Source organism: Thermobia domestica, chromosome 14, assembly GCF_964235325.1.
Source record: "Thermobia domestica chromosome 14, izTheDome1.hap1.1, whole genome shotgun sequence".
NCBI lineage: Eukaryota > Metazoa > Arthropoda > Insecta > Zygentoma > Lepismatidae > Thermobia > Thermobia domestica.
In genome coordinates, this window is record NC_137467.1 from 169,689,205 (window position 1) to 169,713,602 (window position 24,398).

Sequence of the window (24,398 nt, forward strand, 5' to 3'; positions counted from 1 at the left end):
ATCAGGAATAACGAAAAGCTGCTATCCTATGAGAACAATGTCTCCCAGAAAATCTGCCAACAGGCAACTCAGGAAATCGCTATTTTTCTTCTCCACAATACGATCAACCTTTTTGCATAGTGAGAATAAGTGCGTGAGGGATAATTCCGTTATTGTCGAATTCGGATATTACTTTTGGTTTCTTTGCTAGATGACGTTTTTCCTATTATGATTGTCAAATTGAATTTCATATACGGGTGCCCACATGCGCATTTTAGGGCGCAGGCTATGCTCATTAGAGTATTTAAGGAACACAGTTTTTCATTGAATATGGTATAATCATACTGGAGAAAGGTGAATTTGGGAGGCAGAATGATAAATTTAAGAAGGTTTGCAACGAAGCTCTTCGGAAATGAGCACCGCTACTTTCATAGTGGCCATCCTCGTCGAAATATTCGGTAAGTCATCTATAAGCTGGCTGCACATTGACCAGAGGTAGGAGAGTATGCCTGAGTGAATTGTTAGCGTCTCAATCTCAATTATTGTTAAGAGTGCTAGAGTGAATCTGTGGTACGATGCTTTGTTGCATTACTTACGGTTTTGTAACTCTGGAAAATGTGCAACCGGCCTAAGGAGAGTGCCTCATGGCAGATACCAGTGCAGGAGTATTGCAGCAGTAGAAAAAAAAACGTTCCGGACTGAAGTGCCCCTTAATGAGTAACTGACTAATGCGTATTGTTTGTGTGAGTCTGGTCCCGAGTTTGACGCAAATCAGGATTACAAGCTTCGGATTCCATCTTAACCCTTTACAGTCTGACATGGCATATAAACACACAATCGATCGTTACGCAAAACGGGTGTAGTATACAGGGTGTTTCAAAACAACACTGACAACGTTTGGGAGGTGATTCCTGACACCAAAATAAGACAAAAACGCTTCCTTTCAGAGTTATAGACTGCCGAAAACATGAAAAAATGAACTTTAAAGCTCCATAGCTCCAAAACTATGGGACCTACCGTAGTCGGATCAAGACTTCACTTAGGAATTAGTATGTGCACTATCCAAATATCCATGTTTCAGAATCCTACTGTACTTCCGCAACAATGTTTTTAGAGGTAGTGATTGAGCACTTCAGATTATATGCCCGTAGCCAAACTGCCTCTATAAAAATTGCTTCGTGACTATCTTGGATAGCGCACATATTAATTCTTACGTGAAGTTCTGGCTCGACTACGGTAGATCGCATAGTTTTGGAGGTATGGACCTTTAAAGTTCATTTTTCATGTTTTCGGCAGCCTATAACTCGGATAGGAAACATTTGTGCACCCAGATTGGTCTATATTTTTTGTCTCATCTTGGTGTCAGGGAACACTTCCCAAACGTTGTCGGTGTTGTTTTAAAACACTCTGTATAAACACAAAATATGGACAGAAAGGACGTTTATAATTTATAAGCCACATTTGCATTTAATTTATCAAATAAATCATAACATAGCTAATCATAGGATTTTACGGTCTTCATTTATTAGTCTTTGAAAATGCATTGATACTCGTCACTAAACCCCTTACAGAGGGCATGGAATATTAGACTAGCAGATCGTTTTGTTCAGGACAGTTGTGAAAATGAAATGAAATTTTTGACTTTTACGTCCCTTGGTTATGCCGGTTAGGCTAAAGGAGACGATGAAAATGAGAAATGAATGAAATGGTGGAATGAAGAAAGTGGGAGGAAACGGGAGAACCCCGAGTAAACCCACACACACGGTGCCTGTCCACCACAAAGTTCAGTTGGTGGGGATTGGAATCGAACGCGGAACCCCAAGCACCAGAGGTGAACGCTCTATCACTGAGCCACCGCGGTCCCTCATAACAGTTGTGATGGGCTACATAAGCACATAATCTAGACGGAGAACTCTCCTGTTGAATTTGTCAAGTAAGTCTTGCCTTCCTATGTATTTGCCTAACAAACATTCAGTTTGAAAATTGTTTTTTATTTATTTGTTTTTGCGTCTCTGAAGAGAGTCTGATTTAAATAACTTTCGGTTTAACGACGCACAATTATGCCCTTTACGCTAAGGGAAAAGATGATTCGAGCAAGTAAATGGTGATGGAATAATTGGTGGAATGAGAAAGTGGGAAGGGGCGGGAATACCCTGAGAAAACGCAAGGATACGATGTTGTCCACTACAAGCTTACTTAGCCGGGGATCGAACCAGGGACCCCACGCATCAGCGGTACGCTCTTACCCATCACTAAAGAGTTAAGTTATGCAGTATGCCTCATATAGTAGTATGTCTCATATACTCTCTGTACTGCGAAGGCCGCAGAATTCGTATGAGTCAATCAGCCAATCTTGATTCAATTACATTCGAACACGTAGGGTTAAGAATGTATTTATTTTCCATAAGTAAAAGCTTTGCTTTGTATACGATTAAATACATACTAATTATTTGCTGAGCAAAACTGTATATTTTCATTAAAAATTAAAATGTTACAGTTTCACCAACTAACTCTTTGGCTTCAGCTAGTCATCAGTTCAGGATGAAGCCAAGGAGTTAGTTGGTGAAACTGTAACACATATTTAATTTTTAATGAAAATATATAGTTTTGCTCAACAAATAACTAGTGTGTATTTAATATTTATCTATTTATTAAAAACGTTCTGATATAGCTTGATTAAATCAACCATCCCGGCTCTAGCTTAGTGGAACTGCTCTTCCTGGTATACTAGTAGCTATTGCGTGGTACCTCTGGTGCACATGGTCCCAGGTTCGTTTTCTTGTGGAAAAGCATTAAAAATTTGAACATTTTACGGATTCAAATGCTACCTTCGACTATAGGTCCTCGTCTCATATAAACTCGGTGCTGAAAAGGTATGCTTCAACGAACAAACGAGAAAACTCTGGGAAACACTCAGTCAGGATGACCAGCAACCGGATTCGAATCCGGAACCTTTTGACGGCATACCAAGAACACTAACTACTAGCCTACCCTCTTGTTTTAGTAAAGATAATACTTATTTCTTACGCCATAGAGTTAAGCTAGCGTTTTTAAGAGATGGAATTCATCCCAGTAACTAACCAACTTACTCTATGGTCTATGGAACCCGGAAGTTCAATACCGCGTTTACAAAAGCTTTCCATTGACTTGGTATCCTTAGTCAACTGATTCCAGGTTCTAATTTGTATTCTTATTTCTACGAGATCCATCTTAGTGTTGTCCTCCCATCTGCGCCTAGGTCTTCCTAATGGTCGTTTTCCGATTGAATTTCCAGGTAAAAACTTTGAAAGCGTTCCTACTTTCTTCCATTCTGGCTACAAGACATGCCTACTTAAGCCTCCTAAACAGTGTTTGGTAAACAGTATAAACTATGCAATCTCTTGTGAAGTTTCATCCATTACTCATTCCCATTCCTCGGGTCCAAATATTCGTCTCAGGGTTTTAGTCACAAATACTTTCTGTGTGCGTTCTTCCTTTAGAGTAAGCGCCCATGTTTCGCAACCATACAGTACAACAGGCATGATTAGCGTTTTATATATGTTGTTTCAAATCCCTCGACAAAATTCGCGACGACAAAAGATTTTGCACTAAAGAATAACACGAATTACCCCCTTTTAGTCGGCATTTAATTTCTTCGTGAATATGGTTTTGGTATGTTACCACTGATTCTGGATATTTGAAAGTATCTACTTTGTCGAAACTGTTATTTGATATTTTGACGTATACTTAATTTGCAGTATTACGATCCCATATTCAGTTTTCTCTACATTTACTTCCAAACCAGTGTCCCTGCAAACGTTTAATAAGACCTCTGCATTTCTTTCTATTGTTCTATTATATTTACATCATCAGCATACGCCATAACCTGGTAAATACCATTCAGCCCTAGTCCCCGATTCAACCCTATAACAATTCCCAATTGTGACATACCAACATGATAGTTTAGCCTAATATGTTTTTAAAAATGTTTATCAGAGTTTTTTTTTTTTTTTTTTTTTTTTAATGAATACTGTAACAATCGTGGCTAGAAATTTTTGTTACAGGAAATCGTGAATCGTGTCTTTTGAAGTTTCGTGTTGGGCATTTCTCCATGGAAAACACGAAGAGAGAATATTTCTCTCATGGGAAATAGATGAAACACGAAACGATCATCAAAACAAAAAAGATTATAACAATAATATCTATTTCCTTAATAAAAGAATTCAATAACAAGAGAAAAACATTTTTTAAGAATGTATGTTCAGGAACAAGATTGCTACACAGGGAATAAAAGATTGGATTGGATTAAAGTTTAGCGTCCCGTTGAGCAATGAAGGTATATGAAACTTGGACCAACAGCTTAGTTTGTGATTCACACCACATAAGTTCCCGCCGCGAAATGGTAATAAAAGAAAACGGTGAGCAAAAGTATATTGCCATTGCATTTTACATAAAGGGTCTTTTCTAGTAAGATCATGAAATCAGACCTTGATCCAAATTGGATCGTTATTGACCCAAATGTTATTTTGACCTGAAACCACCCCCAAAAAAGTTTCCACCTCTCACCCCCACGCCTTACTGAATTATGGTATTATACAAGCTCAAAACTTAATAACATTGAGCATTTTTTTTAAAGAAATCGACTTTTTTCGCGATTTGAAAATTTCAAAAAATCGTTAAAAAAATTCAGAACACATCGCTGATTTCTTGTTCAAAATGTTGTAATGCCCTTAGATACAACATACATTTTTTAGGATCTGAAAGTGATGGCAACATTGTAAAAAACAATTAAAAACGCGTTTTTGCACAGTTTTTTAAAATCATTTTAGGACCTTCAAAGTCAAATCTTCGAACACTTCTTTGCCAAAGTTTACGATCTTCCCTTCCCTTTCGTCACTAATTTATTTAAAACCAGTTCTGAAACTGAAAATATTCCAATCAACGAAGACAGCGACGAAGATTGAATGAATTATCTCAAATTGTATGATGTTTGGTTTTTAATTTGTTTTCATTATCCTTTATGTGTACCTTATTGCTTTGTATTTTAAAATAAATGAATATGTATAGTAAAAAATAAGTTTACTGAAACATATATATGTAAAATGAAAACATATTGATATAACTATAATCCAAGTATCGTTTTCTCTTGTTATTCTTTTAAATTGAATGTGATTTTGCTTTTGTTTTTGAACTCAAAAGGTTTTTCTTTTTGTTTTTGCCCTAAACTTTATTTTTTCACTTTAAAGCTTTAAATTCGTGATTCTTAAAGTTATAAGATTCAATTGCACATAAAAGTGCGAATTGGAAAAACATAACTGTAATTGTGTATAAAATAGATTCCAAATTGATCTTTTGTGAAAGAAGCATTAGAAATATGCAAACAACAGGCAAACTTGGGGAAAAAATTGCAAAATGAGGTTCGGTACCCGAAAATATGCTAAAGTACTCTTTTTAAATATTAAATTGGATTCAAAGTTTTGACATTGAGGATACTAAAATGATAAAAAAAGAACTGAAAAACAAGTTTTTTTCAGTTTTAAATTTTTTGTCAATGTTGCCATCACTTTCAGACCCTGAAAAAAGTATATGTTGTACTAAGGGTATTACAACATTTTGGAAAAAATCAGCGATGTGCCTCCTCAATTTTTAAAACTATTTTTCGAAATTTTCAATACCCAAGAAAACAAGAAAATACGCATCGATTTTTTGAACAAATATTCACATTTACACCTACATGGTATCTACTATCTGTGAAACTTTCAAGTTAATTGAACCACACCCACCAGAATTTAAAAACATTCAATTTTGAGCCTGCATGATACGATAATTCGATAAGGGGTATGGGTAGGGGGCCGAAACATTTTTTGGGGTGGTTTTAGGTCAAAACTAACATTTTAGTTAAATAACGACCCATTTTGGATCAAGGGCCGATTTTGCTATCTTACTAGGGAAGGTTCTTTACTGAACAAGTTTCTTTTTTATTCCAAACACTACGCTCTAGTTCCATTTCCTATATTGTCCATTCAGTTATGTGTTCTGTAATCCAGTCAGTGGGGGATCTAGAAGATAAAATCTGGGGGTAGCCAGAAGCCAGACTATGATAGGTATATCATGAGTTTACTATAAACTTTTAAAAATATATAAATAATACCTTAAGTTCTCTTTGTCACTCAAAAATGGGACGATCTAAACCTCCCCGGCAACGGGCAACATTCCTTACTGAATCTAGCTGTTTTGGAGGTGAGACAGCGTGGTGGGAAACAACTTATACTGTAAGGATTGATCGATATTTTGTACGAGTCAGTGTAGATAATCCTAAAAGCGGTAATGAACAGTGCACACTGTGATGTGAAGTTTGTTCCGTAAAGCGCACCAACAATATCTGCTATTTCGTTGATCGTTCTCCGACCAGGGGCGAATCCAGGACGGACTTCTCGGGGGCGATGGATTGTAATACTGCTACTTAGAGCCACTTTTAAGAGTTCCAAACTCTGGGATGAGTTTTATTTATATATTAAATTAAAAAAAAAAAAAACTTTCCTCTCCTGGGGGGCGATATAGAAATTACAGTGTTGCCAGAATAACATTTCCTTGACAATCTAAGTTAAGGCAGTGATTAGAGGAACGAACTCAACTACATTTGATTACGTATCATGTTGTTTTGGTATCTTCTTAACTACTTTCTAAATAACATTATTATTTAATTTTAATAACTATATGTTACAACAATTTTGTTTATTGCAAACTAAATACAACTATTATTTAAAAAGTAGTTCACAGGATGCCAAGACAACATGATACATAATCAAAAGCAGTTGAATTCGTTCCTCAGTCGATGCCTTACCTTAGATTTTGGGAAAAATGTCATTCTGGTAACACTGTAATTTCTATGGATGGCAGCACTAAAAATTCTTCAGGTTCATATTTTCTGTTGTAGAATAATATAAGTTGCATTTCATTATGTCCTTTCACTTATGAAACACAAGCAAAACAAAAATGGAAAATTTTGTATTATTTTTAGTATGTCAGGCTCTTAACTGAAAATTCCACACTGGGTTGTCCCCGAAAACAGACGTGTAACCATCCAAACGATTATGAATGAGACTGGTCTGTTATGGTAGTATGTGGGAAATTCTCTTATGACGAACTTCGCATATCAAAATATCTGTGCACTGGGTTCCTCGTTTGCCAACACCTTTTCAGAAGCACCAGCTTTTTCAAGTTGCTGTCGACAAAGTAAGGACGTGTGGCTTCCAAGTATTGCAGCATCCGCCTTATTCTCCCGATCTCGCACCAAGTGACTGTAATATATAACTCTATTTATTTATATTTTCTACTATCTATTATTACTAAAACAAAACAAGACAAAACTTCTAAACTTATAATTATTCATCCTCAAATTACTGGAAGAAACAGGTCCTTGTCTTATCAAAACACCCGGGCCATCCTTTGGTTCTCTTTTCACAAAGCGAAAAGTTTGTTGTTTATATTCAGTAAGCGTACTATATCAATTAATACTACTATTCCATAGTGAAAATTGAAATAAAATATAGTGAATATAGAAGAGGATACATTTATTTATCCATGGAGTAAAAGAAAAAAAATGAACAAACAAAAAAAAAGAAGTTGTCAAGACAAATTAATGGACAAACATAATATAATATAAAAGAAAAAATGCAATCAGTTGCGGAAGGACGCCCCCATCAACTTCATAAAACGGTAACATTCATGGAAAGACATTAATATTGCTTTGACAAAACATTCTATCATTAAGTCCTTCAAGAGAGGACAAAAGAAAAAAAATACTTGTATTTCACTCACAGCTTCATCAAGAAAAAAAAATATTAAATCAATTTTTTAAAGCTTTAGATTGACTTATTCAAAGGAGTATGACTATATATCATGAAACTTTCAATAATAATAAAAAATGTCTATCTACATATATATGTGTGTGTGTAGAATCAAATAATATTCTCGAGGCCAATGTAATCTCACATTTCAGGAGGGCAAAGAAAGATTCATTAAAAAAATTAAATGAAGATAATTTTGCAAATGTCTTTAAACGATATATAACTAAATCACTTTGCCATTTCCAAGTTCTCGATTAATAAGTTGTAGATTTATAGGTATTTTTTTTTACCAAGTTTCCCTTTTCCTAACATGGAAAAAGTTTTTTTTTTAATCACAGATTGACCATAGGTATGTCACACTACGTGGATAATCATTGTTTATTATAGCCGTCTTTAATATCAGGTAAGGAATGAAATGAAATGAAATCTTTAAGTTTTACGTCCCACGCTTATGCCGGTTAGGCTAAAGGAGACGGTGATGATGAGAGATGAGTGAAATGGTGGAATGAAGAAAGTGGGAGGAAACGGGAGAACCCCGAGAAAACCCACGAGCACGGTGTTTGTCCACCACAAGGTTCACTTGGCGGGGGCTGGGATCGAACCCGGGACCCCAAGCACCAGAGGTGAACGCTCTATCACTGAGCCACCGCGCCCCCCTCAGGTAAGGAATGAAAAGAAATACTGTTCAATACGTCGTTTCTCCGATAGCGTCACTTCACTATAGCTTTTCCATGCAATTAACTTTCAGATGGTACTACTACTTTCAAAAATTTCCTAGGTAAACAATAAAATATATTTGGTGGGTCATATTTCCTCTCCACTATTTGCCAAGAAAGATTGATAAATAACGATTTTATCAACAAGACTGTAATTTGGATTGTTATAAACTGGAGACTGGGAATGTCCACAACAGAATAGCTGGATGTCCTTACGATGATTTTTTTTTTCTACAATGGCGTCTAGATCTATTAGAACTGGGATGTTATAATACTGACTTTTTAACTTAAATAGCGGGCGGTACAAGCGGTATTGTTCTTTCCGAAAGACAGGGGTGCCCACAAGGGAGGGCTATGACGCAAACTGCGTAATTGAAATATTTGGGGGGGGGTAAAAATCTATATAAATACGTTTGAGAGGGTGTAAAAATTAATCGAAAAAAATTTTTTTTCATGAAAGAACACCTATTGATAGACAATTGCGGGGGGTGCGTCATGGACATAAGGGGGGCACCACTGCGAAAGACCTATATAATGTTCAAGATGATCTTCCAAACACTACAGTTTAAGTTCGACGAAAGATAATATTTCAACTCCCCAACCAGTAGCTAAACTGTCTGTTCAATTTTGTAAACAAAAGAGAGAAAAGCGTCGATGGAACACTATTGATCAGCTGCATCTCTATCACTTGGCGTTATAGATAATTATTTACATACGCACGAGGGGTCTCACAAAATTCTACTACAATTACATTAACTTCGTAATAGGTATACATTAGTATGGCATTAGAATGCAGGGGATAGTCTCGTTAATGTACGGGTCTATTTAAGAAAACGCTCCGGCTTCGAATAATATAGCATCAACATCATATTACCTCCGTCGACTATCTATTTTTTTTATTAACATATTTCTCTTTCATTACAAACATTCTTGCATCTATTCATCGCACTACAATATTTAACATAACGTTATTATTTCATACAGCATTACTCATAATCGCAAAGATTAATTCTCATCTTTCGTATATTAATAAATCTAAAAGCCATTTAAAATCTAAACATCACAACCCCGCATAACCACGACAGCAGCGTTTACTCAACTAACGCATCGCATTTCGAAATTCCACCTGCAATGGTTCAATTACCACAAACATAAATTACGACCCACTTTAAATTTCAATCATAATAATTCGCACGAATGTATGTTTTTATATTTTCTTTTTCATAAAGTTTTCAAAATATACAGCAGAATCAATAGTTCTGAGCTTTTACAAGATTTATGTAACTACCTTGAATATTTCTACCGGGGAAGCGCCAACGGAGAATCTAATTAATTTGTTACATAGTTTTCAAAATTCGTTTTAAATACAGTATTATTATTTCTAGAATATCAGAGTAGCCGTTTAAGATCAACACCAGACTTAAAGTATCACCGATGAGAGAATTTTAAAGTTTATTAGTTGAGTTGATTTTAGTTTAGCGTCCCGTTCAGCAGCGAGGCTATATGAGACGTGGACCTACTGATTAACGTGGAATCCGAACAACATGAGCTCCGCCGGGAATCGAACTCGGGTCTCCCACGCCAAAGGCGCGTACGCTAACCGCTTAGCCACGAGGGATCTCTAAAGTTTATTAGAGTATAGCTTTACAGTTTAACATTAATTTTTGGATAATATCACGAGACATAGATATTCAAAATCATGACACTTTTCAGCCATCGAAGGACATCAAAATAGGAGGGATTTAGAGGGGAAAAAATAAATTTTGAGGAACTATAATTCTCTATGACATATCTGAGTTCGAACCCCACTCAACGCAAAACATTTAGTTACACTGCATCAACTGTGAGCTAGGGTCATACTTTCAAGTAATCCAACTAACGATGAAAACTTTAAAGGAATAAAAGTAATCATGTTTTAAAACAGACGAAACATCAATGGTCATCCCACAAGTTTAATAATTCTAATTGCAAAACGTCATTTAGCCTAGCAATGATCAGCGTGACCAGAACATATAGTCAATAGCTCAGGAACGAAGGAAAGGGGGGAAAAAATGAGCAATTCAAAATCAACGTTTGCGCTGTCGACAACTTCTCAAACTTAAGTAAACTTTAATTAACTGAGTAACCGAGCGAAGTAGCTCAAGTGGTAGAGCGTTGGGAGGTCGCGGGTTCGAATCCCGCTGCCGACCATCCTGACTGGGGTTTTCCAGGGTTATCCTCAGTTCTACCAGGCAAATGCCGGGATGGTACCTACTAAACAGGCCCTGGCTGACACCTTCCCAAATCCTTTCCATTGTTGTTGTTGTTGTTGCTGTTAGATATCCAGTATAAAATGGCCTCTGAGCTGTATTTGGTGGTTGTTAAATAAATAAATAAATAAAATAAATTTCGAGTATACTAAATAAAAGGAGGGCGGAGTATTAACCCATAAATAGTTATGTCCACAATGCCATGAAACTACACAGTAAATAACATCTGCAAGCAATTGTTTATTCCATTTCATACTAGTAATATTGGTAGTCTTATCGAGGTTATTCTTTAAAGTTTTAAGATGGACTAATATATTTCTAAATATGCTACTATCCCAACTTAAGATAGACTGAAACGAAACACTCTCACTATAACCGATTATCGAAAGCAAATTAGTCTAACAATTTCTAAGAAGTCAATGCTCATTCTCTATAATATTTAATTTCCTTATACAGATCAAATTATATATATATAAAAAAAAATCCTCTGGGCAACCAGCTTATGAAAACGTTCACGAAAATAATCCAGATTATTTACTAAATTCTATGAAATATTCTTTACTTATATTTAGATATCGTCAGGAATCGAAGTAGGAGGCAGTAACTACCTGAAACTGACGAAAGAGTGTATCGGCAACCTTTAGTTAGCTAAAGCATATGGCTCTCCTTCCCAAATCCTAAAGTAATAGCGTAACATGTCACTACGCCAACATACAAGTCGAACCGAATACATCTAGGACAAAGTTTCTAATGTTCAACTATAGAACTGACTACTATAATTTATCCAAACCTTTGAAGTTGCTACCAGACGAAAAACACATATTTTGGTAAAATACGGGAAGTGCAGCGAGGCTAAATCGGGCATTGAACCTATGGCTCCCCATTCGGAGCACCTCTCCTATTAATCTGTTACTACTTAACCCTACTTTTTTTTTTTTTTTTTTTGGAATATAAGTAATTGAATGGATTATTCTCGGCTATTAGCTTTACTTATATTACCGTATGAAATAATCAAAATAATGATCTCAAATTAATATCTAAACTATCCTAAAATACTATAATAATAATAATTTTGAACTGTACAACTCAATCGTATTTGGTCTAGGAATTAATTCGTGCGGGTGGACAAGAGATGGCGCAACGAACGGAGCGTCCCACAGTTCCGTGTATCCACACATGTGTTGCAAACCCCTGTCATCGCGTATCGTTCGTAGTATAGGGCAGTGGATTAAAGCGTCAACAACACCAGTTTGTAGTTAAGTGAACATGGCGCAATTTGTGCCCGATAAAGTGTTTTTGCGGGGTGTCCTGCTGCATTACTTTAACATGCAGAAAAGTGCGACTGAAAGTCATCGTATTTTGGTGGAAGTGTATGGTGACCATGCTCTAGCTGAGCGAACGTGTCAGAAGTGGTTTGCACGGTTTAGAAGTGGTGATTTCGGCTTGGCAGACCAAGAGCGAGCTGGACAGCCAAAAAAATTTCAAGACGAAGAATTGACAGCATTGCTCGAGCAGGATTCGTGTCAAACGCAGGAACAACTTGCAGCAGCATTAGGCGTTGATCAAACAACAGTCTCCAAACGCTTGAAAGCCATGGGAATGATTCAAAAGATGTCACATTGGGTTCCACATGAATTGAAAGACAGAGACGTTGAAAGACGAAAAACCATTTGCGAATTGCTGCTTCAACGACAGAGCAGAAAGGGGTTTCTGCATCGAATTATTACGGGTGATGAGAAGTGGATCCATTACGAGAACCCTAAACGAAAAAAGGCCTGGGTGAAACCAGGTGAACCAGGTCCATCACAACCAAAACGAGATATTCACTGTGCAAAGGTTATGCTGTGCATATGGTGGGATATGAAAGGTGTGGTGTACTATGAGCTGCTGCAACCGGGTGAAACTATGAATGGAGAACGTTATCGACGACAATTAATGCGTTTGAAGCAAGCTCTGGCCAGAACACGACCAGAATGGGAGAACAGACATGATAAACTTATTGTTCAACATGATAACGCTCGCCCACATGTCGCAAAACCGGTCAAAACCTATTTAGAAAATGTCGGATGGGAAGTTTTACCCCACCCGCCGTATTCACCAGACGTTGCTCCTTCGGACTACTACTTGTTCGATTGCATGAACAACGATTTGATTGGACAGCGGTTTACTTCTTCAGAAGATATCGAAACATGGGTCTCTGACTAGATCGCTTCCAAGGATGAGGACTTCTTTCGCCACGGAATCCGTACATTGCCTGACAGATGGGCGAAAGTGGTGGCTAGCGATGGACAATATTTTTCTTAAGGTATTTATGTATTTTGTGTTTGTACTACAGCTTCAATGTGTGCGTACCAACCGCACGAATTAATTCCTAGACCAAATACCTTAAGACTAGTCACTTTCAGTGCGAATATGTTATTACATAACTTTTTTTTTAACTTCAAATGCAACTAATTTCACAGTATACTCCGATTTAGACAGAATAATATCTATTGAATTCATATTAAATAAGAAGGTTAACTAATCCATTTACAAATGAACTAAACATAAAACAAATGTGTACGAAATTGTTGGATTAATGTGCTAGTATCATCGAACAAAACATATAGTGTTAAATTTCTGTATAAACTAACCATTCTAGAAAACAATAACTGACAAACTGAGATATCCTCTACTCGCCTGCCCTAGCTCGCTGAACGCTGTGGCCTCAGGAAGCTCCGGTAAAACTTTTGATATATATATATGTATATGTATGTATGTATATATATATATATATATATATATATATATATATATATATATATATATATATATATATATATATATATATATATATATATATATTATATATATAAAAGCTTCGAGAGCTTCCGCCGCTCATCATAATACAGTAATTTTTGTAACCTGATATTGTAGCTTGTAAATAGTGATTATTGAAATTCATACTAGAAAGATTCAGTGGTTAAACATCTACTACCAATTAAGATCCTAACGTCCTATTTTGGGTCTACTCCAGCGTTTCCCAACCTTTTTCAACTTGCGGCACACTACAGGTGTAACTTGAATTCTCGCGGCACACCCAGATATATATATATAATTACCGTGGTATTTTAATGTGATTACTAATTTCCTTCTTACAAGGAAGAAAGCTCGATCACTGATTTTCCCCCGTGCTAAATCATTATACTTATTTTTCATTCTAATTTTAAAATAGAAAACAATAGCAATGAAATATAGGACTCGGGTTTTTAAAAATCCACTTTCTCTTTCGAAAACTGTATCTAACCTCTAACTAAAAGGGAAGATCACTAAATAACGAACAAATAAACAAATCTCATATACTTTTAAAACACAAATGTAGGTAATTTGTATGCATGCTTGCTTTGTTGAATTTATTGAATGATATGTTAAAATTTCAAGTTAAGAAATAGTCTGCAACAACAAAGAAGTAATAATGGTCATGACAATGATAAATACGTTTTTCAACATTAAAAATGTACAGAAAAGTAACACAGTATGAAATTTAAAATTGTAGATTTATAGTAGAGGTTCATAGTAATGTGAAATATAAATATACATTTTCCCCTGTCTTGCAATTTGGTTCGTATAGAATTAATAATTTGTTTCGATTTTTTCGAGGCACACCAGCGGCCCATTCGCGCACCGCGGCACACCGGTTGGGAAACGCTGGTCTACTCCAACTATCTCTTGATACTGACTACAGAACAGAACAAAAGCGGGTCCGTCTTCCAGATATATATATATATATATATATATTTCTTTTAGCCTAATTAGGGATAAATCCCTTTTATGGAGGTAACCAGGAAAAGTACAAGAAGTCCTGATGTGCTTTAAAACTATTATTGTAAACATGCTTTTTTTTTTTTTTTAATTCACGAATAAGTGATTTCTTATTTGCTGTATCTATATTCATATAAGAAAGTTGTACTTCATATATAGAGAAGCTCTGAATTTGTAAACACCAGCATAAGACGTTCACATTGTAATTCGACACTGTAATTGTACCAGGTGATAAATATAGTTATTATAATTAAATATAGAGACAGAACAATTAACTGAAAACTGCGTTTAACTATTGCGTTATACGGCACGGGAGCACATCTCAAAACAATGCTAGGTCACGTTTAGTGGGCATTCAAGGCCTGCATAACCCCAAACTCAACAATGGAATTATGCACGTACTGAACATTTGCAGAACAAAATAACAGACACAGTGAATAGCATATTTATTACTAACAGAAACGTCGCGCTTTATCTAATCCTCAGTTTACTATGCAAATATTAAACAGTATTGGCCACATGACTAAATCCCAAATGACATCCTTTCCAATTTTACCATACAGTGTTACAGTTATTCTTCATCGGTAAAACATGAGCACGCATCAAAGAAATGAATAGGATCAAGTTCAATAAATTCTGGCCAGAATTCTTGAATCCTATTAATTGACGCCAGAGCGTAAGAAATAAGCGTTTGTACACTAGGCCTCCTACTCGGAAATAAACCTCGTGTTTGCCCAAACAGGTCCATACACGGTCCACATGATTACGCAAACATCATGTTCGCGTAAACAATTTTCGAACGAGTTCGATGTGCAAAATGTTTGCACAAACGTTTGTGCAAACTGTCCATACAGCACCATACACAATCAAACTGTTTGCACAAATCAGCTTTGTTTGCAAAAACCGTGGACCGTGTATGGGCCCTATTAAGACAGCAACGTCCCACTCCATTTTCACCTATCATACCCTTATCGTAAACTTCACACAGTTCTCGATGAAGTCAAAGGCAGCAAATACTTCTTATGGAATATATTCACAATTTTACAATAAAACAAACAAACAAAAAACTTTGAGTTTAACGTCCCATGATTATGCTTCTTGGGCTAAGGGAAACGATGATTAAAGGAAGTGAACGATGATGGAAGAATTGGTGGAATGAGAAAGTGGGAGGAAACGGGAGTACACCGAGAAAACCCATGGACACAATATTGTCCATCAAAAACTTATTTCGTCGGGGATCGAACCAAGGACCCCACATATCAGAGGTAGGCGCTCTACCACTGAGCTACAGTGTCATCCTATGCATTAAATCAGTAGTACAAAATGAAAATATGAAACAAAGCCGTTTTTGGAGTCCCTATGGCTTAGTGGCAGAGTGCTTACCTCTAGTGCAAAGAACCCCTGGTTCAATTCCAGACCATGTGAGTTTATAGTGAACAACATCCTATCCGTGGGTTTTCATCTTTCTCCAGTTTCCTCCAACATTCTCGTTCTATCAAAATTTTAACAATTCATTGAATTTCATTGATCACCCGTCTCCTTTAAGATCATAATCGTGGAACATTAAACTAGAATTTAAATTTAATTTTCAAAACAATGTTTATTGTGTAGTTGGAAACATAATAAAGCACAATTACATAGTAAAAAGGGGCCGCGGTGGCTCAGTGGTAGAGCGTTCACTTCTGGTTCGTAGAGACTGAATTCCGATTCTCGCTCACGTCAAGTGAACTCTGTGGTACACAAACACCTTGTGCGTAGGTTTTCTCGGGTTCTCCCGTTTCCTCCCACTTTCTTCATTCCACCATTTCATTCATTTCTAATCAGCACCGTCTCCTTTAGCCTAGCCGGCATAAGTGTAGGACGTAACACTTAAAGATTTCATTTCATTTTACATAATTATATTACAATAACAATAAGACTAATTATGATGCTCCTCCCGTTGTCTACTGACTAGTGCGCGTAGTCTTGTGTTCGATTCCCAATGGGAGAACCTTCGAATTTGATCGCATTTCGATTGTTTTTCGGTATAGAAAAGGGACACTAACTTAAAGGGACAAAAAATAAGCTTAATTATAGTCACATATAATTGGGAATGTGTTATTCTTTATCAGTGGCGAATATAGAAGGTAAAAACTGGGGGCGCAACCAGACCACAGACTATGATAGGTATATATATCATGAGTTTACTATAAACTTCCAAACATATTTAAATAATAACTTAAATCAGCGTTTCCCAACCTTTTTCAACTTGCGGCACACTACGGGTGTAAATTGAATTCTCGCGGCACACTCATAGATATTATTATTATTAGTAGTAGTAGTAAATAGAAAATACCGTCGTAATTTTTTATGTGATTACTGACCTTCTCACAGAGAAAAAAGCTCGTTCACTGGTTTCCCCCCATCGTAAATCATTATTTTATTTTTCATTCTACTTTAAAAATAGAAAACAATTCCAACGAAATATAGGACTCAGGCTTTTAAAAATACACTTTCTTTTTGAAGACTGTATCCAACCTTTCACTAAGGAAGATCACTAAATAACAAACGAACAAACAAATCTCTTGTACTTTTAAAACAGATGAAGGTAATTTGTATGAGTGTTTGCTTTGTCGAAAGGGTAGAATGAGTTTTTAAAATTTCAAGTTACGAAATAACCTGTAACAATGAAGAAGCAATAATGGTCATAGCAATGATAATAAATACTTTTTTAACATTAAAAATGTATATACAAGTAACAGTCTGAAACATAATTTATACGTCACAATTTTTAAATATTAATAAAATTCTGTTTTCGAAATACAATATGTGTAGCAGTAATGTATGTATATACAATAATATATTACAATTACAGTATTTTTTTCCATTGTAGAGGTTCATAGTAATGTGAAATACCAATACACATTTTTCCTGTCTTGTAATTTGGTTGCTGTATAATTAATAATTTTGTTTTCATTTCCTCGCGGCACACCAGCGGCCCATTCGCGGCACACCAGTGTGCCGCGGCACACCGGTTGGGAAACGCTGACTTAAATTATTATTATCACTCAAAAAAATGGGACCTAGGCCCCCCCGGCTTCGACCGAGATCTGCCACTGTTATTTATTAAAAATCGGGACTATACTTTGTATTTTCAAAGCGGTCGATACACATCGATTCATCGAAGTGTATGATCACTTTACTCCAGGCGCGCACTCAGAAATTTTTGTTGGGAGGGATTCTTTTATTTTGGTGTGTGTGCCAATATTACAAACCATCTAAAATGAATTTAAGAGGTTCATAGCTCCAAAACTATGGGACCTACCTTGGTCGGGTCAAGACTTCACTTAGGAATTAGTATGTGCCCTATCCAAAAATGCATGTTTCAGATTCCTGAGCTGCTTGCACAACAATTTTTATACAGGGAGTTTGACTACGGGCCTATGATATAAAGTACTCTCCAACTATCTCTATAAAAATTGTTGCATGAGTACCTTAGGATTTTTTCATGTTTTCGGCAGCCCATAACACGTAAACGATGGGGTTTTCGCCCTATGTTTATAGGAACTTTCTTGTTTGTTTTACTCTCAGGAATCACTCCTCTGCTTTTGTACAACGAATTTAGCACCATACTATATATATATATATATATATATATATATATATATATATATATATATATATACTGTTCCATAATTCGTGTAATTTTCTACAGCACTGGGAGAATATGAAGTTTTCATACATTTGATATAAAATTTGGCACTCTTATTGAGAAATGGGCCGCGGTGGCTCAGTGGTAGAGCGTTCACTTCTGTCCCGGGTTCAAACCCTGCTCCCGCCAAGTGAACTTTGTGGTGGACAAACACCGTGTGCGTGGGTTTTCTCGGGGTTCTCCCGTTTCCTCCCACTTCCTTCATTCCACCATTTCATTCATTTCTCATATAATCACCATCTCCTTTAGCCTAACCGGCATAACCGTGGGACGTAAAACTCAAATATTTCATTTAATTTTCTTATTGAGAAATATCTGAATTTTTCGAATATCTAAAGGAAATAGGAGAAAATTTTGGGTGTGTAAACACAAAAGTTCATTTTCCTTATGGGAGATTCAATGTTAAATTTTGGAAGCAGTTTTCGCCAATAATTATTCGTAAAGATTTTGGGGTAAATGAGTTGTGTTTGTTACAAAATGCAAAAACACTCATTCACAAAGCTAGTAAAGCTGTCTCAAACATTATTTTGGGAAAGCCCCCCTTTTGGGGGGCAAGGGGCGTAAAAAGGTGGTGGGTGATGTGTTACCAAAATCCCAAAATTTATTTTCGGAGTGCCAGTAGCCGTTAAATTAATCACGAATGTTACAGAATTAATGCTCCAATGCTCCTTACATGTAAGAGTGATTGATAATGGGGCTACAGCCCCGTTTCAAAAGTAAGAAAATCACCATAATTATCCTTAGTAGGGACATACGAGAAGAAGGTATTTTTTGTTAATTAATGTGAAATTTGGCGTCGCTGTAGCAAAAAAGTATGCGTTTTTCATATCTGGAATGCTTTTCTTTTTTAACCACCGCCTTAGGGAGCCACAAAAGGCGAAGCATCTGATGATTGATCTTTATAAAAATTCAAAATTTTGTTCCGGAAATGCCAGTGAGCGACAGGTTATTCACAAATGTCACAGAATTAATATTCCAATGCTCCTTGCATGGTCAGTGACTTATGTGGGGCTATAGCCCCCTTTGAAAAATTAAAAATCACCATGTATATCCTTAGTATTGATATACGAGAAAAAGGTATTTTTTCTCAATTAATGTGAAACTCGGCGTTGGGTTAGTAAAATGTTATGTGTTTACCAAATCTGGAATATTATTTTGGTAATGTACAGCCTTAGGGGGGGCACAGGGGGTGAAGCATAAGTTGTTGGATCTTTTTAAAAATTTCAAATTTTATTTTGGAAAATCCAATGTGTGTCAGATTGATCATAAATAATACAAAATTAATATCCCGATGCTCCTTGCATGTGCCAGTGATGATATTGGGCTACTGCCACCTTTCCAAAAATCACATAATTTACGGTAAATGTCCTTAGCAGGGACGTACGGGAAGGAGGTAAATATGCTTTACAATTAATGTGCAATTTGTCATTATTGTAGAAGATTTTTTTTTTTTTTAATTTCGAATCTAGTGTAAATGAATATCCTCTGTTGTAACAGATTGAGGACATAGCTTTTTTTTTTTTTTTTTTTTTTGCATTACTGGAATATAATCAAAGAATTTTGCGTTTGTAAAAACCAAATTGGACTCTTCTTATAGCATACAATCACACTTAAAGTCACCAGCATATTTTCTGCACACTTAAGCAAACCAGCTCGAAATAAAACACAAAATGACAATGGAAAATGCCGCAGGTACCACGAACAAAAAGATCTTAATGAGAAGTAATATTTTAAAAATTAAAATATTGTTTTCTTTATTTATAGAAAAGCTTATCTTTGCCCTACTTCTTCCACAATAACTGTATGATCCCACTTTCCACGCAGTAGTCTACTCGTACACTGCACATGTAAGCACGTCAGGAATAGGGATGCGCACGAGACAAGATTTGAGGCTGTCTCGTCTCGAAAATGTGCTGTAAAAGTGATGTCTCGACTCGAATTTTCTAAGGAAAATTCTGTCTCGACTCGACTCGTGCGCATCCCTAGTCTGGAAATCGTATACTATGGACACATGGTTGTAGTAAAAACAAGTCTCGCGAGGAATAAGTATCAGGTTGAGTCAGGCTATACCATAAACCCAAGAAAGAATATTATCCCTTTCTAAAAACAACACTTTTCTTTTGGAGCAGTTATCATTAACTAAGTCGTTTAAAGATTTCATTAATCAAAGAGTAAGACAGATAAAATGAACTTACTTTTATTCAGCATGCCCTCGTAAACGAACAAGACATGAATGAATTAATACGATTTACTAGAGCCACTGTGAACACCTTCTCCAATATATCTGGATGACTACGCTCTGAACAATTCTTTGTTTTGTTGCCCAATAAGGAGGAATGGCCGTAATAAAATTCCAGACGCATGCACCATCATAGGTACAAGCGAAAGAGTGTTATTGTATTTTCTAACTAAAAATGCAAATTTACCAATGTCACTCCCATTAGGCAAAATAAATTCTGAGTTCACGCCCCTAAAAGAAATCCACATATGGGTATTCTGCCAAAATAATGCCAAATTTCACATTGTAAAAAAAAAAATGCTTCTGCTAGTAGGTCTCTCCGTAAGAATAATCATATTGAATTTATGATGCTTTTCAAAGATAGCTGTAGTAACATAGTCATTGGTACATAAAAGCAGTATGGAGCATTAATTCTGTGACTCGTGCAACAAATTTGACACTCATGAGCACTCCCAAAATAAAATTTGGAATTTCTATCAGTCCTTCTCCTATGACTCCCAAAGGTACCAAATTACCCTCCGTGATCTGTGCCTCCTATTGCCAAAATAATATTCCAGATTTTTACTAGCACAACGCCTAATTTCACATTAATTGACCAAATATAGCTTCTTTTGTATGTTCCTGCTAAGGATATTTATTATAAATTTTTAATGTAATTGTTGAAAGGGGGCTGTAGCTCAATATCAGTCAGTGGCACATGCAAGGAGCATCGGATTTTAATTTTGCATTATTTATGATCAATCTGACACATACTGGATTTTCCAAAATAAAATTTGAAATTTTTATAAAGATCCAATAACTTATGCTACACCCCCTGTGCCCCCTGTGCTTCACCCCCTGTGCCCCCTAACGCGGTACATTACCAAAATAATATTCCAGATTTGGTAAACGCATAATTTTTTGCTAACCCAACACCGAGTTTCACATTAATTGAGAAAAATCATTATTCCCGTATGTCAATACTAAGGATATTTATGGTGATTTTTTAATTTTTGAAAGGGGGCTATAGCCCCACATAAGTCACTGGCACATGCAAGGAGCATTAGAATATTAATTCTGTTACATTTGTGAACAATCTGACGCTCAGTGACATTTCCGGAACAAAATTTTGAATGTTTATAAAGATCCATCATCTAATGCTTCGCCCCCTGTGCCTCCCCTAACGCGGTGCGTTACCAAAATAGCATTCAAGATTTCAAAAACGCATACTCTTTTGCTACAATGACGCCAAATTTTACATTAATTAACAAAAATACCTTCTTTTCGTATGTCCCTACTAAGGATATTTATGGTGATTTTCTTATTTTTGAAAGGGGGCTGTAGCCCCATTATCAGTCACTCTTACATGTAAGGAGCATAGGAGCATTAATTCTGTAAAATTCGTGATTAATCTAACGGCTACTGGCACTCCGAAAATAAATTTTGGGATTTTGGTAACACATCACCCACCACCTTTTTACGCCCCTTGCCCCCCAAAAGGGGGGCTTTCCCAAAATAATGTTTGAAACGGCTTGACTAGCTTTGTGAATGAGGGTTTTTGCATTTTGTAACAAACACAACTCATTTACTCCAAAATCTTTACGAATAATTATTGGCGAAAACTGCTTCCAAAATTTAACATTGAATCTCCCATAAGGAAAATGAACTTTTGTGTTTACTCCCCCAAAAGGGGAGTTAAACAGCAATTTTCTCCTATTTCCTTTAGAAATTCGAAAAATTCAGATATTTCTCAATAAGAGTGCCAAATTTTATATTAATAGTGTGAAAACTTCATCTTCTCCCAGTGCTGTAGAAATTACAGGAATTATGGAACAGTCTGTATATATATAAGAAAGCGTAGATATGAAGTGCAAGATCAAATCAAACTTTCAACCTTGCAACACAGAATTAAATATTACGATTGCAGTTCGATTCAACTTTGTTATTTTCCATAAGTAGAAGCTTTGCTTTGTATATGATTAAATACACACTAATTATTTGCTGAGCAAAAAACAATATATTTTCATTAAAAATTAAATACGTGTTACAGGTTCACCAACTAAATCTTTGGCTTTATCAGACACTATGAGATACAGGATAACTGTACAGTTTTATATACAAACAACAGGTGAGACATCTTTCCTTTTTTGCTCAGCAAATAATTAGTATGTATTCGATTAAACTTACTTTAATAACCACAAAAACTTACTACGATAATTATTTCAATAAATTAAACTATTTTTGTTCCTTTTAAACCTCCTATTTCGTTCATTTAGCAGTTAAGTAAAAATACACTTCCATCACCTATGGCTTCCTCACTTTGCATAAGTAAAACAAGTTTCAACAAGTCTGGCCACAAGATTTGATATCATAAGGTACGGACTATTGTTCTATTGCCCTATAACTAAATATACATAAATGTTATCATTGCACGTTTCATAAATCATTTCTCTATTCTCTGTTATTTTTTTAAAAAAAAGTGTGGTTTTATAGAGAAAGTGTACAAAATCATGTTCAGTTGGGAACTTTAGAGGGGGGCGGAAAGGGTAGATCCCTCCCCCGTGAGTATGCTCTGGTCTACACTCACCAGAAATCAAAGCCGGAACCGTGCGCACCAAAGACACGCCATAGCTACTAAACTAGCGTGCAAGAAGGTACCATAGCTATTACTATGGCTGGCATGTCCTTTTTGTAATGTTGCTCGTAATTTGTGTATACATGTTTAATTAACACACTGCTCGAAGTGTCACTGTGAAAATAAGCCAGTAATTATTAGAATTAGCATGCTACGCGTGCCACAAAAGGGTTTGAAGAAAGAAATGGACCAATTTCGTTGAATAAAGTGCGCATTTGCCTGTATTCAAAAGCCACGAAGAAATTAAGGGCTTTTACAACCAGAGAAGAAATATGTAAATAATACCAGTTGCAATTATCTTCAGCAGAAGACCATGGAGAAAAGATTGCATTGCGCAAAACAAAAGTTATTCAATGTTTCAATATACCCTGAAGGAATGAAGAAAAAAAGAGAGACAATCCCGCATCAATGACGTAGCGATTTGTGTGATGAGATCATAACAGGAACTGGTCAAACTTGCCCTAGCAGAAGCAGACGACAGTACGTGAGTAACACTCAAGCGGGAAAGATGTGCTAGATCTCACTAGTGCCATCTGTGAACACGCGATGGTAGCAATCGTGTTTCGTCCTTGTCGCGAGTGAAGTACAAAAGATACTATGATAGAAAATTGTCAATTTTTCACAGTACAAATTTTTGCATTTGTTATCGGAAGTGTTGGCCCAGGATTTTTAAATGTCTGTTTAAATAAGTGTTATTTTTCAAGTGTGTGACATTTAAAACGTGTGTTATTTATTGTGTTGTTTTTCCAAAAAGCAGAAACATGAGTCGAGGACATTGTAGGCGTAGTGTTTGGACATGTATCATTCTTATTTTTATTTCTACAACGTTTCAATTGACAAAAGGTAAGTAATGAGAATTTGACGCTTTTGAAAAGTACAGTCAGTGGTGGCTCTAGAGGGAAATCATGTTGCAAAGAGAACTTTTATCTTCAAACTAAGGGAGGAGAACTATCCTTAAGTCCTAATTCTTCTGTACTAAAATTTACGGTATTAAGTAAGCATTCGTTCCTCCACTTGTAGCAATAAAAATTTAATTTTAACGATATGACTTCTCCCTTAACGAGCTGCTACTGAATAAGGTACAGGCTGTATATATACATTTAAACCAAAAAAGAAAAGGAACGGATCATCGTCGCAGAAGCGAAAATCCACTGCTACGAGTTCAATCCAACCCGAATTCATGTATTCCATTCAAAGGAAGAAATAACTATGGTATCGTCCCACTTTTTGTTTATTCTGCCCAAAGGTCATTTGTCCAGAGACTTCCGAAATAGAACTTC

The 24,398-nt window shown here is 36.0% G+C and overlaps 1 protein-coding gene across 2 annotated transcripts in view; it reads left to right on the plus strand.

The window, feature by feature from the left end:
* The first annotated feature begins 23,140 nt into the window (after positions 1-23,140).
* LOC145670459 (vascular endothelial growth factor receptor 1-like) overlaps positions 23,141-24,398 on the plus strand; it is a 246,967-nt gene continuing 245,709 nt past the window's right edge. The window contains exon 1 of one of the 2 annotated variants that reach the window (XM_081739167.1): positions 23,141-23,961. In XM_081739167.1, coding sequence (XP_081595293.1) covers positions 23,880-23,961 — 82 coding nt within the window. In that variant the 5' untranslated portion in view covers positions 23,141-23,879. The remainder of the gene's footprint in view (positions 23,962-24,398) is intronic. The other variant, XM_081739166.1, reaches the window with a different exon arrangement.